The following is a 14494-nucleotide window of genomic DNA, read 5'->3' on the forward strand; positions in this document are numbered from 1 at the left end:
TTATAGGCAGAAATTGTTTTCTTGTTATAGTCTAAGTCCATAGTAAAAAGTCAACATTCAAAGGGCTTCCCCTGCCTTGGTTCAGAAATACAAATGGAATATTCTCTCCTTAGACTATGGTCTACACTATAAAGGATGTTTTCAAAATTTACACTGTAACACAAATGTATTCAGTTGTGTGTGTGTATATGTGTGTGTGTGTGTGTGTGTGTGTGTGTGTGTGTGTGTGTATGTAGGGCAGGGTGGTGGGAACAGAGAGGACAAACTCCTTTTTATGAAATTATATCACAATGCAACTCCACAAAAATCATAATTTCTCAACTGCTAGTAAAGAATGCAAAAGTAATATAAATCATCCTCTAAATAAATGGAAATAGATCAAAATTCAGTCATTTCCTTCTCAGGCTCATGGCTGCTATCCTCTAGCAGCTTACAATAAAAATCTCACTACTACCTGTATTTTCTGATTCTTATGTACATTTAGAACTTACTCCCCGCTTCAAGTTATAACTTTGTTAACATAGGTTACATTGAAGCAATAAGGAAGACAATGTCTGTTCATCAAATAGCAAGAAATCTGCCTTAAACTCACAGAATTGGAACCTTAATGGGGAAAATAAGAATAAGAGAGTTTGGTGCAGCTTGAATGATCTGGTTTCCATGCTGGTCCATGGAATTCCTCCTCTCTGTGTGACACAGTTTCTGTAATGTGTTCAATATCTCATCTGGAAGTTAAGCCTTTCATCTTTGTGCCATTTCAAGTCTGACCTAAGTCACAGATGCATCCAGCAGGACTGTAATTTGACAGGGTAAACAATTAAATCACACCTGAGAAAGGCCCTGACCCATGACTGCACAGGCCCCCACGCCTGCACATGCCAAGACATCCAAAGTAGCACAGTGGACAGCCTGGCAATTTGTTCTTCTGACCACAGCCCACCCAGGCTGCATTAAAAACAGCCAGACATCTATGTTACATTTAACAGTAACCACAATAAATAAATTTGGTTTGTGTAGTGCAAGCTGTTAGTCTGCTAAATGGTGATATAAGGGCATGAGCAGTGACCATGAATAACTTAATAAAAGATAATTTTTTGGACTCAACGTTCACTATTTCGAGATGTTCAATCAGGTTATCGCAGAGTATTATGAATGTAATGGTTATTGGAAGCACAGTCTCTCAATTCACTTTTTAACACAGAAAAGCAATAATACTTTTTTATAAGCAATAATACTTTTTTTAAAAAGCAGCAAATTGTACTTACAAGACAAGTTCTGTCATTATCCATTTTATTGCAGCAAGGAAGGCATTATAAGGCTGAAGAGAAGAATTCAGTTCATTACAAACAATGTATCACGCACAAAATTTGTAGTTTAACCTAAGGCTTTACAAAAAGACAATGTTATTTTTCTAAAGAGATTGATATCATGTCAAAAACCAGTGAAGCTCTAGCTTAAAGAAGAAAATAGTTGGATACTGTATCCCAAAACTAACATTTTAAAACTTTGAACTCCCCTGTAGTGAGATGTGATTTACAAGTAAAATAAACATGATCTAATACAGGGGTTATCTCTGGGAGGAAAAAGGAAGTTCACCAAATGATGCTTAAACCTTTACTCTCTGGGGGCTAATATTTCGCAGCCTAATGCTGAGCAGTTGGAATCATATAACTAATTTCAAATGGTAATTCACAGGGCTGCCTCTTAGAAAGGTGATTCCCTGTTCTCCATCACTGTATGTTATTCATTGAAATAAGCAAAAATTGCACATGCTTGATTTTAATGCCGCCCATGAATTATGTAGGATTTAAGCTGCGTTTTCTCACACTTACATATTCAGACTTGAAAAAAAATGATAACCACATAAATATGTGATTTTATCCTTGCAGAAAATCCCCTTCACTCTATAAAAGAAGGCATTGACGGGCTAATCTTTATTTCAGAATATTTTAATTAAAAAAAGCAGTGGGATTGTTTACTCTGTGATATTTCCTATGTGGATAATTCAATTTCCTGAATTCTGGAAAATACTAAGTCTCCCCCTCAGTCGGTTCTTTGTACCTAGGTATGCTAGATATGTGAGTGGTGGGTGGACCTGAGAGACAGGTAATGATGTTGGCAAAGCCCGAACCCCAAGTTGCAGGTCCAGACAAATCTCAGAACCTTCTGTGGTTGTCTTTAGGTAGCAGGGAATTGAAATGCCCAATCCTGGTTTCCGATGTGATGGCTGCTTAATCCTACCTTCTAAGCATTTTGATGATAAGGACTAGAGCTAGGAATGGGAGGATTATCCAGTTTCAAATAAAACAAGGACAAATTTATATACCCCTGACCATTCTTAAAACTTGCCTATTCAAGCCAGTAAGCAAATGTACAGAACACAACACCCATCCACTGGGGTTACTCCCAGCCCACCCAGATTTCAGACTAAATTTCTTGCTCTGATTGAGTGTGTCCTCATCATTCCCTGAATCACAGGGCTTTCAGGGTCAGATAAGGATGTTAACTTTTAACTATTTTCCAAAACCAAATGCAGCCATGCAATCCTGTGGTTCTGCCATTACACTTCTTATGGCTTTAAAAATAACCATCTTTCTTTCAAAAGGACCAAGGGAGGTCAGACCACAGGACAATTTTGTGTTTGTACCTGCCGGGATGGGTAGTGACATTTCAGTGGTCCTCCATAGTGTGGGAGGAGAGAATGAATAAAGAGATTAAGGAAGAGGGAGAGGCACAGGGGCAGCTCACCCTGAGGCCCGGGGCGGGGCTGGGGGCCGAGGCAGTGGGAGCAGGATACTCAAGCTTTCCCTGATGCTGGCTCAATGCAGGGTAAACAAAGGGATTATGCAAATATGGGATTAAAAAATTTTAATTCACATTAGCATTCAGAAGGGTAAAGCCATTGAGCTCTTAAGCCTAATGATAAAAACATATTTTGGGAACATTTTAAGCCTGGAAATACTCATGCTAAGGCTAGGGAAGCTGGGTTTGGAAATTTGTGTTGATTCTCACTAAAAAGTGGTATTTTTCAAATCATCCCATTTTTAGTTCCTAGTTGCCTCTCAGAAATGTCCCAGCTCAGAACCGTGTTAAATATTTGGTTTTTAAATAATCCCCTTGCAAGATCTTACATCTGCAAATGAGAAGGTGTATATTTATATTTTAAAACCAAAATGGCTCTTAAATTTTGTGTTTCAAACCAAATTTTAGGTTGATTTTTTGGAATTTACAAAATGATAACATGTAAGGGTTATACTTATACCCATATGCCAGACTATGTTGAAGTATCTGTTTTTTCTGTGTTTTCAAGTTATTGGTGACCAAATTTATATTGCTTGCACATTGTAAATTATATTTTTAAACTGGGGGTAAATTGTCACAGTTAATTTCTGGTGATCTGAAAGCCAGTTTCTAATGATACAAAGCTATGTTGATTGATCCTCAACTGTGACATCATGGATGGAATCAGTTCCAGGGAAAATGATGTTAAAAGCAGCAGCATGATTAGAGTAGAGAATCTCTGATCAAAATGTGAATTTGGGCATAGGCTAACAGCTCTATTACAAACTAAAAGGAAGGTTTCTGTTGAACCAAACCAAATTCTCTTTTATTTGAGAATGAGGGAATTGACAAAACTTCTCCCCTTTTCTATACATCAAAAGGAGGAGGGGGCTGCTGCATTAATCCATCAAATACTTTAGACCTGTTTATCATTCACACAATCACTGGATTTGGGTTTAAACAGAAGTGATTTTCTTGACTTGACACATTTAAATATTCATGGTTTTGAAACAGATAAACTTGATGACGCCAAAGAAAAAGATATGCTCACATGCAGGGACAGACAAAAACATGCAGTTGTTTTCCGAGTGACTGCACTGTACTTACATCCAGTAGACCATGGGCACCATTGCTGCTCTCCTTGTTGGCCCTGCACATGGCTTGATAGTCATAAAGGGTAATTCTACAGAAGAGAATGGAAAGGAGCTTCACTAAATGGGGAAAACATGAGAACCAAATGATGCTGTGGATGAACCAGCAAGGTGAACAGTCACTAACACCACCAGCCAGTGCAGCAGTGACAGACACAAGTCAAGGCAGGCCTAACAAGGGTGACAAGCAAGGAACACAGCAAAGTCCAGGACTGGAAACACAGTCATGTCACACTTGGAACTTAAAGAATAAAGAGAATAAAGGTATCGTTGGGATGGAGAGTTGGGAGAAGAAACCCCCCAACTTGACCAAACAGTCATTTTGGCTTGAACAACGATGACTTGCATGGACCAGGATACTCCAAAGAAATATGCTCTTTTAAACTGAATTCTGGGCCCCTGATGAAATCCACATGGACCATGTCTGCATGGTCAAGGAGAGCTGGGAAGGGCCACTTTGAGTTAAGAAATGGCAGGATCCTCTGTCTCTTTTAAACACTAGGAAATAGGCTTGGACCAAGATAAAGCCAGCACTTTGACAATTTGTTGGAAACCAGCTGGCTCATTGGTTCTTAACCCCCCTTCCATTACCACCACCATGGTAGTGAATATATGTATACTCACTACTAAGTATGCTTTCAAAAACAGTGCAGTTTATGAAACAGGAAAATGGACATCTTTTTCTCCCTTGGTGATAAAAATACAGCTCTCCTCCCAGTTATGATCTTTACTCATTTGCAAAGATGTTTTACTTTATAATTTTTACAGATATTTTAGTTTCCTATTAACACCCTTACAAAGTAAAAAAGAATGGCAATTTCCAGCAGCAAGTTAAGAGCTTTTAGATGGAGTGAACACCTTATCCCAAAGGAGACATGCATTTCGTCCCTCCCCCAAGCTCCTCTTCCCACTATTCCTGGCCCCCCAAACGAGAGACACTTAAAGTCCAGCCTGAGTTATGTTAACAGCTGCCAGATGACATGTTAATACTGTAATACATGAACTTCTAAATGACTGGAAGGAATTCTCCCTACAGGAATATCTTTCTGAAATAATACAGTGCGCAATGTGAAGCATACTTAACACTGTGCTGGAAATGTACACTAGAATAGAAGTTCCATGCTGCAGGACTGGGGTTGGATCTGTTTCACACCTAGCACAGCACCCAGTATGGAGAAGATGTTCCAATTTAAAAGGTTGAATGCATGAATGACTGCCTGATTGCATGAATCTTGAATAGTCGATGACACAGCTGAGACTGAAGCGGTCAACTGCAAAATGTGATGTGAAGGCTTTCTCCTCTAGACAATAAATTAGAGATATCACACAGACGGATTAAACCAAAGAGCATCTATGGGCACCAAGTAGAAAACTGGCTACTTGACCAAATTAGGATGGAAACCAGCTCCTGACCAGCACCACACAGGCATCATAGGCAGCAAAGCCCAAGAGGGTACCAGTGTCACACAATCTCCTGGCAAGTCCCCCAAAGCCCTTTCCTCTTCAGGACATTTCTAGTCTTGCTGACTATCCTCTGGCTTTTTTCCTCCAGCAGATGCAAGCAGAACCAGTGTATACTGAGACAGAAATGAAGCCTATGAACCAGCCAAGTGTCTGGCTCAGGGAATTCCCTGAACAAACTACTCACAGAAATGCTCATCATTGATGCAGCCCTGACACGAACTCAGCCACAAAATCAACTGCAGGCCAGGATGGACAAGTCTAATTGGCCCCTGACTGGCCTACCACGCCACAGTCTGTATCCTCAACAGGGGATTTCGGCAGGTGCCCCGGAAGGGCTTTCTAGGATTTGGCAAGAATTATTATTAGCTTTATCCTTTTCCTACTGCCCAACTCTATCTCTGCAGCTGGAATTTGGGTCAGAGCTGGTGAGAGGCAGCATGGCTTGAGTGGAACTTGAGTGTGTTTGGGGTCTTGTAGACATGGATGCAGTGTGGCCTTGGCTTAAAAGGTTGGTTCTGCCATTTATAATGGCAGGTGGCTTACTTCTGAGGCTTTAGTTTTTCATTTATAAAGTGACTTCCAGAGATGTTCTCAGATTTAACTAATCAGTCATGTGGAAGTATACTGAAATATACTATGCAATGTGCTAGCCTTGTTATGACAGAAGGCCTAATTTTGTTCTTTGCTAGATTTTGGACTCTTAAAGCTACACTATTCCCAAAGGCCCAAGTGACTGGTAAGTGTGACTTAATGATTAGCAAGCTAGCTTTCAAGTCAGTGACCTGAGCTCAAATCCTAACTCACCCACTTATTACAATTCTTTTTAACTCTCTTTGTGCCTCAGTTTCCTCATTGGTAAAATAGTGAGAATAATGGCTGCCTTATAGGGTGGTCGTGAGGATTAAATGAGATTACACTCATGTACTGCCTTTAGCACAGTACCTAGTACAGAAGAAGCATTCAACAGAAGGCAGGGCTGCAGCTGCTGTTATAACTTATTAGTCTGGTTTTCACTGCCATTATTAATTAATGGGGATGGTGTTAAATGCATTGGGAATTGACTCAGGCTTTACCCAGCTGGCTGGAGGATGGGTAGGCCTCCTGGTTTTCCTAGCTCATTGGCATATATGATGCAATGTAAAATTCACACTTCTTACTGAAGTAACAGACACCTTCAGAAGTCATGCTGGGGTTATCAACAGATGATGTGGCAACTTCTGTCCATAAGCTTCATAGCTGAGGACAGGGTAACAACAGCTAATGTCTGCTGAAGTCTATTTAGCTGCTGTGAGCAAGGTACCCTTCCAAGCATGTCCCTACAGGAGAGCTTCTAATCATCCCCATTTCACACGGGGCAAACCAAGTCTCAGCTCGCCTAAAAATGTGCCCAAGTTCACACACTTAACAAGTGGCAGAGCCAGAATTAGACGGGGCCCATGCTGAGTCCACCTCACTCTGCCTTCTGCTTGGTAGCAGGTTCTGACAGGTCCTAGGAAATGCTTAGATTCAGCCCTGTGCCCCCTCCCAGAGTCTTACTGGAATGTCACAGGGAATGCTACCCAAGATAAGGTCTCATAATCGATATCCAGAATCAACTTCCAACCCAAGCTGAGGTGCTGTGATGGGGTCACCAGACCAGGCTGGACTAGCTGGCCAGGCTAGTGAGAGTCCCTTGCCATGGTAACCACCATGATAAACAGATGGCTGGAAGCTCAGGATTCTCCTGGGATCATTTTTAAAGGCTCCAGTTTACTTGTTGGGTCCAAACTCAATTGCTCTAGGGCAGCTTCCAGGCCAGGGTTCCTGTCTTTCATTTCACAAATAAGCTTTCCTGATCTGATTGCCACTGAGGAGGTTACAAAACAAACCTTCTCTCTCTTCTCCATGCTTAGACAGCTTTAACTAGATGTTGCAGAAAGAGAGACTTCCAGATTGTTGCCCTTTTTGAAGTGATTTTGTTACTGTTTTAAATAACTCCATTTTGTGGCTACCTGTATCCTGTTTGGCTGATTACAGTTAAAGAACATGATAATTGCCTGCTTTCTTTCAGGTCTAAAATAAGCCCCGAGCGCCGGGCCCAGCCCAAGATTGCTGCTGCGCTGCTGCACTCAGCAGCAGGAGACTATTCTTACTACAGATAACATGCCTTAATCCCCATGACATCACCACCAGGCCACGGCAACCTCGGGCTGCTGGGGAGACCTTATCATTAACATCTCTGTGCTCCCCAGATGGGTCTCTTTGAAACTTTGACAGAAGGCAGATACAGTCTCTGAAGAAGAAACTCAAAGCAATGCAAACCAAGCATGGGCAACCCTATGTATCCTGTACTAGGCAGAGTCTTGGGTGTCAGGCTCATGACATTAGGAATTGCTTAAATCCATTTTGTTGATTTTGCTCTTTTCCAACTAGACAAAAATCACGACCAAGAAAAAGACTTCTTCTAAAAATTAGAAGGTTGAATTTCAAAGGCATGAGTTCAGCTAATTTAAGCTCATTAGTAACGGTGGGGACCAGCATTTATTAAACACCTAGTTTGTGCCCATGAGGCCAGGTACATTACCTGCAACGACTCACTTTGGCTAAAAACTTGCCTCAAAACCAGTCTTGAAACAGCTTAATGTTTGCAATTATGGCCCTAAAACAAGTCAGGGTGGCATCTGACATAGAGACCCGCCGAGGGACATATTTAAGCAATTTTGAATCAAAAAGTATGAGAAGCAAAAGTGACTCACTAGGGTAGCATGTAAAAATATGTATCCTTTGTTGAGCTATAAAATGTGTTCTCTGGGGCAGTTTTCAACTTGCAAGTGTCAGGGCATGGAGCAGGAACATAGGAAATTCTAAACAAAGGGATTGTCACCATGGGAAGTTTACTCATTCATACATCTTAGACAGCCAGGAGAATGGAAAGCTCAGTCTGTTCCATCTGAACACTAATAGTAGATCCAGAAGGAGCTCTCCCGTCTCTCCTTTTTGCCTTGGTGGCCATCTCATCCCATAGCATCTTCTTACAGAGATTGTACTGGTCCTTATGATCAACACAGCACATCTAACATAGCAGAGATGGTGAGCTGAAGCTGCCTTTGAACGCTCTGATGGAAAATCGCTAAAACAAATCTAGTTAATGAGCACCCATCATTAGAAGAGAATAAGTGCCATAAGGCTGCACCAGCTGGAAGCCCAGCACATAGTGTATTGGGGCCACCACTCAGGGTCCAGTGCAGAATCCTGAGAGGGGAGCCTCACTCATTCTATAGATTAAGCAGAGGGTCTATCAGCCCCAAATGCTCTTCATCAACAGGTGCTGAGACTATAAAAAGAAACAAAGTCGCAGATACTGACCACATCAACATCTCACCCAGGTAATAAAAGTAGTAACAATAAGAAATAATCGATTACTTTCTGCCAGTCAAGTCTTATCCCTGATGTCAAGGGCATGGAGAGGAAACTAAGCTCAGAAGGTGAAGTCACTGTGGCTCTCCCAGCCAAATTTGCTTCAATCCTGGGGCACAGGATAACATGCACAGGTGCCTAGTAGGTGCACCTAGCCAGTGGCTTGTCTGCCCATTCAACTGCCCCTTCCATGAATATTAGCTTTCCTTGTTAAACTGAAAGGGAAAATGCAATTATGATTAACCCCACGTAGAAAAGCCTAAATTTCTTTCGCTTCTTTGTTTGAGTAAGATATAGAAGGAAACAGCTAAATTCTGCTTGGGGAATGAGTGAATGCAAAACCCACTTGAAGCAGGAAACTTGGATGCTAGAGGAGCATACTTGGGCTCTGCCAAATGCCTGGCGCCATGTGTACATCTCACAACAACTGCACCATGGTAATGCCTGAGTTGCACTTAGCACAGTGTGGGGCACACAACTGAGGCTCAGGATGTTAGAACCTAGGGATGTTGGTGTTGCCAGTGTCATTACTATTAGTCAAACCCAACAGGTGTTATTGAGTGCTCCTGCTGTCATTGCCTGGGGTCAGACATCATTGACAGATGCATTAGATGGTGGCTATGACCATTTGTGTTCAGCACTGCATGGGCATGGGGGGTGTGGAGAAATCTAGGAGTTAGGAATATAGCCTCATCTCTGGAAGGGTTTCGAAGTGGATGTCACAGGAAGCAGGATTCTATAGTTAGATATGTTGGATGTGGCAGAGGCCATCATAGTCTCCCGACAGCCATTCTCCTCTCCCAATGAGCAGAACACCGAATTTTTGATATGCACATTTCCCAGGTTCTTTTGTAGGTAGGTGAGGCCATGTGATTAAGCAGAAGTATTTTATGGAAGCAAAAGTAGTGTTTGGGAGTAAGTACTTAAATAAAGAAAGAAATTTTAAAAAGAAATTTTACTTGGCCTTTTAGACCTCCTAGAATCCTCCTGCCAGCCTAGTTTGCAGAACTAATGGCTGCAGCTCAGCAGCTATCTTGGATCATGAGGTAATCTTGAGTTTAAAAGCCAACTTAGAAGGAGGTTAAAAAAAAAAAAAAGATGTGGTCATGTGTCCATGATGACAACATGAGGCCCCCAAATTAGTATTTTCAGACTTCCTTCACATAAAAGAGAAAAAGACTCCTATGTTCTTTCATGCTTTGTTATTTTGGAATTTCCTATTATTTCTAGTAGAACCAACTACTAACCAATACATTGGACTTCAAGTTTGAAAGACTTTTACTTTCTCTCAAAGCAAAACAAGCATGAATATGAACAAATATCCCTGCAGAGAATACTTTAGTCTTCTCCAACTATGGGAAAAGATGAGTGGTGACCAGGAAAACATGGTCTAGAATCTAGAATCCAAAAGACATGAGTTCAAATTTCATCTCCCCACACACTACTGTGGGTGAATTTGAACAAATTACTAAAACGCTTAAAGCCTCCACTTCCAGTTTCTCTTTTGTCAAATGGCAATAATGATAGTAGGTATTTCATGGATTTGCCATGAGGATTAATTAAGGTAATGCATGTAAACTGCTTGGAATAATGCCTTGCCTGTACAGTTGACCCTTGAACAATGTAGGGGTTAGGGAGCTGACCCTCTGTGCAGTCGAAAATCCGAGTGCAATTTGCCCTCTGTAAACACACTTTCTTCATATCCACGGTTCTGTATCCACAGATTCAACCAACCACAGACCGTGTAGTACTTCAGTATTTACTATTTAAAAAATCCGTGTATAAGTGGACCCCCACAGTTCAAACCTGTGTTGTTCAAGGGTCAACTGCAATTAGTATTCAATAAATGAGACCTGCTGCTATTATGATGTAGATGACAGTGGCTATTGTTATCATTGTAATTGGGGATCCTCAAGCAGCAGCTTTAGGGTTTTAAAGAGCAGTCCATTGGAATCCCCATGTTTCTGCATTCCAGAAAGTTTGGCCCAGAAACACACTTGTCCAAGCCAATCCGTCTTCTTGTTCCCTTCAATGCCACCTCTGACAAAGCATACTTCAGTGGACACAGTCAGGTCAACAGGAAGCCAAGAAGCCATTACATTCCTTACATGAGTTGTTGAGTATTAGACATCGGTGGAGCAGTCGGTATTAGAGCAGCCATCCAAACATAACAGACTTCTCCTCTAACACTCTCTGGATTCCAAGGCCAGGGAATTCGCTGAAATGTAACGCAATCACCAAAGACAGGGAAAGCTCCAGTCACCCGCCATGGAGCCAGTGCAGTTCCATCATATGGAGACAGGGGTAGAAATGGTCCAAGTCTTGAATCCTACCTGACGAGTCACCTTTTTAGAAAGGCAATTTAGAAGGAGCCGCCACAGGGCATTCTACACAGGTTGACTATGTTAATGAATGTGTAGTGGGGGAGATGAGGAGGATGTTCACCAGGCCCCGCAGGGAAAACATGAATGGCCTTGGAGGGGTGAAAGCTCAGGCATGCTGCGCCACAGAACAAAACGGAAAAGACACAACCAAGAGGGATAGGAATTCTCAGTAGCTCCCAAAGCAAAAACAAATTATTAGCAAGCAGTTCGTTTCTCTGCAAGTCAAGGGCCAGGTGTTCCCCATGGGTCTTTCCTTCCTCGAGCTTACTTAAATACACAAAGAACAAGGGAAAACCCTTTGGCAGAAACCACAAGGATGTTTGGTAAAAGCATGCATTATTCCATTTAACCCTCACTGCAGGTATGAAAATCACTCTTCCAACTTCATTTTGCTGCAGAGAAAACTGAAATTATGGAGTTAAAGTTGCCAAAAGTCAGGCAGCTTCGAAGTTGGGCAGCACCTAGACTGGCACCCGATGCGTTTAACTTAGTATTTCTTGACCCTGACTGCACCTGAGAATCACGTGGATGCTTTTAAAAAGCATAAATGCCTGGGCTCCATCCCCAGACAACTCTAATATGAATCTCTTGGGGTACAGCTGGAGCATGGGTGTGTTTTAAGAGCTCTCCAGGGGTGCTAGCTGAGTCCAGGCCCACAGGCTCACCCCCAACACTATGACTGCTGTGCAGTAACTACCTTTTGGGGGTCATTAGTGATTTTAAAAAGAAGAAAATTTAAAAAAATAAAGATTTCAGACATTTGGAGCTCTTATCCAAGAGCTAATCTTACTTCCTATTTGTAGTAGCGTTGCAATTTGCAAAGCATTTTCACTTCTCTTATTTCGGGTGATTCTCACAAAATCCCATCTCACCAAAATTCCTATTTTGGTGGCAAAGAAACTGAGGCCCAGAGAAACTGAGGAATCTGTCCACGGCCACACAGGGGGCCATTCTGAGGCTCAACCTGAAGTCTTCATATTTCAAGTCCAGTATATCAAAGAGGCCCCATCAGGAATCTTGGACTCTGCTATGACCAGCTATATATATTTTTTCTCACTTCTCCCTGGATATTTGACATTGAGTTCCATCACTGGGGGCAAGAAGGGGTGGGAAAATAAATGAATTACTGTATAATAAAAAATATTTTGAAACTAGATTTTCTCTTAGTATTGTAAGAAGGGCAAAGTCACTGCCAAGGCCAGCAAGGAGAGCCATGGACTGTGGCTTTTGAGAAATATGAATACAAGACTCTTACTGGACATGAACTTGAGTTAAAAGAGAAAAGCAGCTAAAATGAAAAGCCCTAAATGAGTCAGGGCCACTTAGGGAGTCCATTTACTTTCCATGGTCAGAATAAAAAAGTATTTCAAGTCCTCTGTTTGAAACACAAAAAGCTGACCTGGAATATGGTATCTTATGAGAAAATATGTGAAGCCTGGGGACATGGCTTGGTTTAACAATTTATCAACTTCAGTTAAAAGAAACTGGGTGATCTTATCACTTGGCTGGCCTCCCATCCTGAAAGTTCTGCTTGCCCAGATAAGTCACTGCTGGGCCAACATCCTCCTTGGCTATCCTTCACTTTGTCTCAAACAAAACTGAAGGAAGTTCCGTGCACTACACAATGTTACTGTACATAGAACCAGGTAAAGGGGAGAGGCTAGAAAATTCTCTCTGTGCTTAGACTGCAGGATGTTTGAATCCAGCTCCGTTACACAGAGACAAGTTCTTAACCTTTCCTAGCCCCATTATTTCCATCTATCAAATAGGTATATATATATATATATATATATATATATATATATATATACCCAGATCCAGCTTCATGGGCACGTGGCCTGTGTAAATGGACAGAACCCTGCACTTAGAAGGGCTGCGTGCTTTGTTTAATGCTCTGCTGTTGCCATCTTGAAACTCTCAATAAGTTTGGAACAAGGGACACCACATTTTCATTTTGCACTGGTCCTGTTTACACCTGTCTGACAAGTTGTTGGAAAGGACTGCAGGAAGTAAGATCTGTCAGTTGCAACCTAGGCCTGGTATGTGGTAGGTGCTCTGGGAAGGTAGCCACTGCTACTTTAATTATCTTCACATTGCTGAGGCTACTGGTATGTTATTTGGCCCTGGGCACTATGTCATCTGTAAGTTGGATGGACAGAGTCAAGGCAGAGACTCAGCCTAAGTGACCAAGAGTGACCACTTTACCTCTTAGATGGTTTGCACATGCTGCTGAAGAACTTTCTCAAAGCCCCCTCAAGTTGGTAATTTGTTCACACAAATCAGTGACTTCCCTTCCTCCCACATGGCACTGTAGATGCAGAAGTGGATGTTCTTTCCCTCTGATGGCACCTAAGTATAATGGCCATCGGGTCACCAGGTAACTGGCCAAACAATCAAGGAAAGAGTCCATGCCAAGTAGTTGCCTACTTGCTTTAGAGAGAGAGGCAGTGACTATGGACCATTGGAGAGAGAGATAAAAGGGAGGTTGATAAACGAAGATGGCATTCTTTACTTTGAGCTCTGTCTTTCTGAAGAAGATGGTTTGTAGGGCTCTTGTGTATGAAAGGTGTTTCTTTTGGAATGGGTGTAAGCAGACCAAATTAAGAAACTTTGTGCCAGGGTGCACTGTCCAAGATGCTGAGATGAGATGTCTGCTATGTGAACGGATCCTGAGCTTTACCAGGGCTCAGCCATGTCACCAAAGCAACTTAATCCATGTATCCTGTGTTTGGGTGTGGGGTACAGTTTAACATGGTGCCTGACAACTGTCCCAGGGCACTGTTACTTTTGGCTACATCCTTTCAGTGCTTCTGAAATACAGATCTTCTCTGAATAAAAGGACTGTCAACCTTATTTTCTGAGTAAACACGCTGGAAAGGGCAAGGGCTTGAACGTCTGAGTTCCAGGAGGACCTCAGTACCCCAACACTGGATGGAACCCCATCACCAGGTGTCATGGGAAGCCCATTGCGAAATGTGTGAATGTAAAATAAAAAAAAAAAAGCATCACCTGGTGCCATGTGAAAAGCTAAGTCAAACATCCACAACAACAAAAATCATAGCAGCAGCTAGCAATTACTGAGCCCTTAATATATGCCAGGCACCGTGTCAGAACTTTATGCTTATTACTATCTCATTAACTCTGACAGCAACCTTTGCAAGTAATTGTTATTATCATCTTCATTTTCCACGTAAGGAAACCAAAGCTTGGGGAGGTAACATGACTTATTCTAAGTCGTGCAGCTAGTAAATGTCAGAGGCTGGATTTGAACCCAATCCATCTGACTCCAAAACCCAAATTCTCATTGCTGTCCTGGCC

The 14494-nt window shown here is 41.9% G+C and overlaps 1 protein-coding gene across 4 annotated transcripts in view; it reads right to left on the minus strand.

Moving 5' to 3' along the window:
- Positions 1 to 14494, minus strand: part of CACNA2D3 (calcium voltage-gated channel auxiliary subunit alpha2delta 3) — an 808785-nt gene that overhangs the window by 56097 nt on the left and 738194 nt on the right. For all 4 annotated transcript variants that reach the window (XM_067043906.1, XM_067043907.1, XM_067043905.1 and 1 more), the window contains 2 exons: positions 3889 to 3964; positions 1266 to 1318 (listed from right to left, as the gene is read on the minus strand). In XM_067043906.1, coding sequence (XP_066900007.1) covers positions 1266 to 1318; positions 3889 to 3964 — 129 coding nt within the window. The remainder of the gene's footprint in view (positions 1 to 1265; positions 1319 to 3888; positions 3965 to 14494) is intronic.

The sequence above is a fragment of the Kogia breviceps genome, chromosome 10 (genome assembly GCF_026419965.1).
Source record: "Kogia breviceps isolate mKogBre1 chromosome 10, mKogBre1 haplotype 1, whole genome shotgun sequence".
In the NCBI taxonomy this organism is placed as follows: domain Eukaryota; kingdom Metazoa; phylum Chordata; class Mammalia; order Artiodactyla; family Physeteridae; genus Kogia; species Kogia breviceps.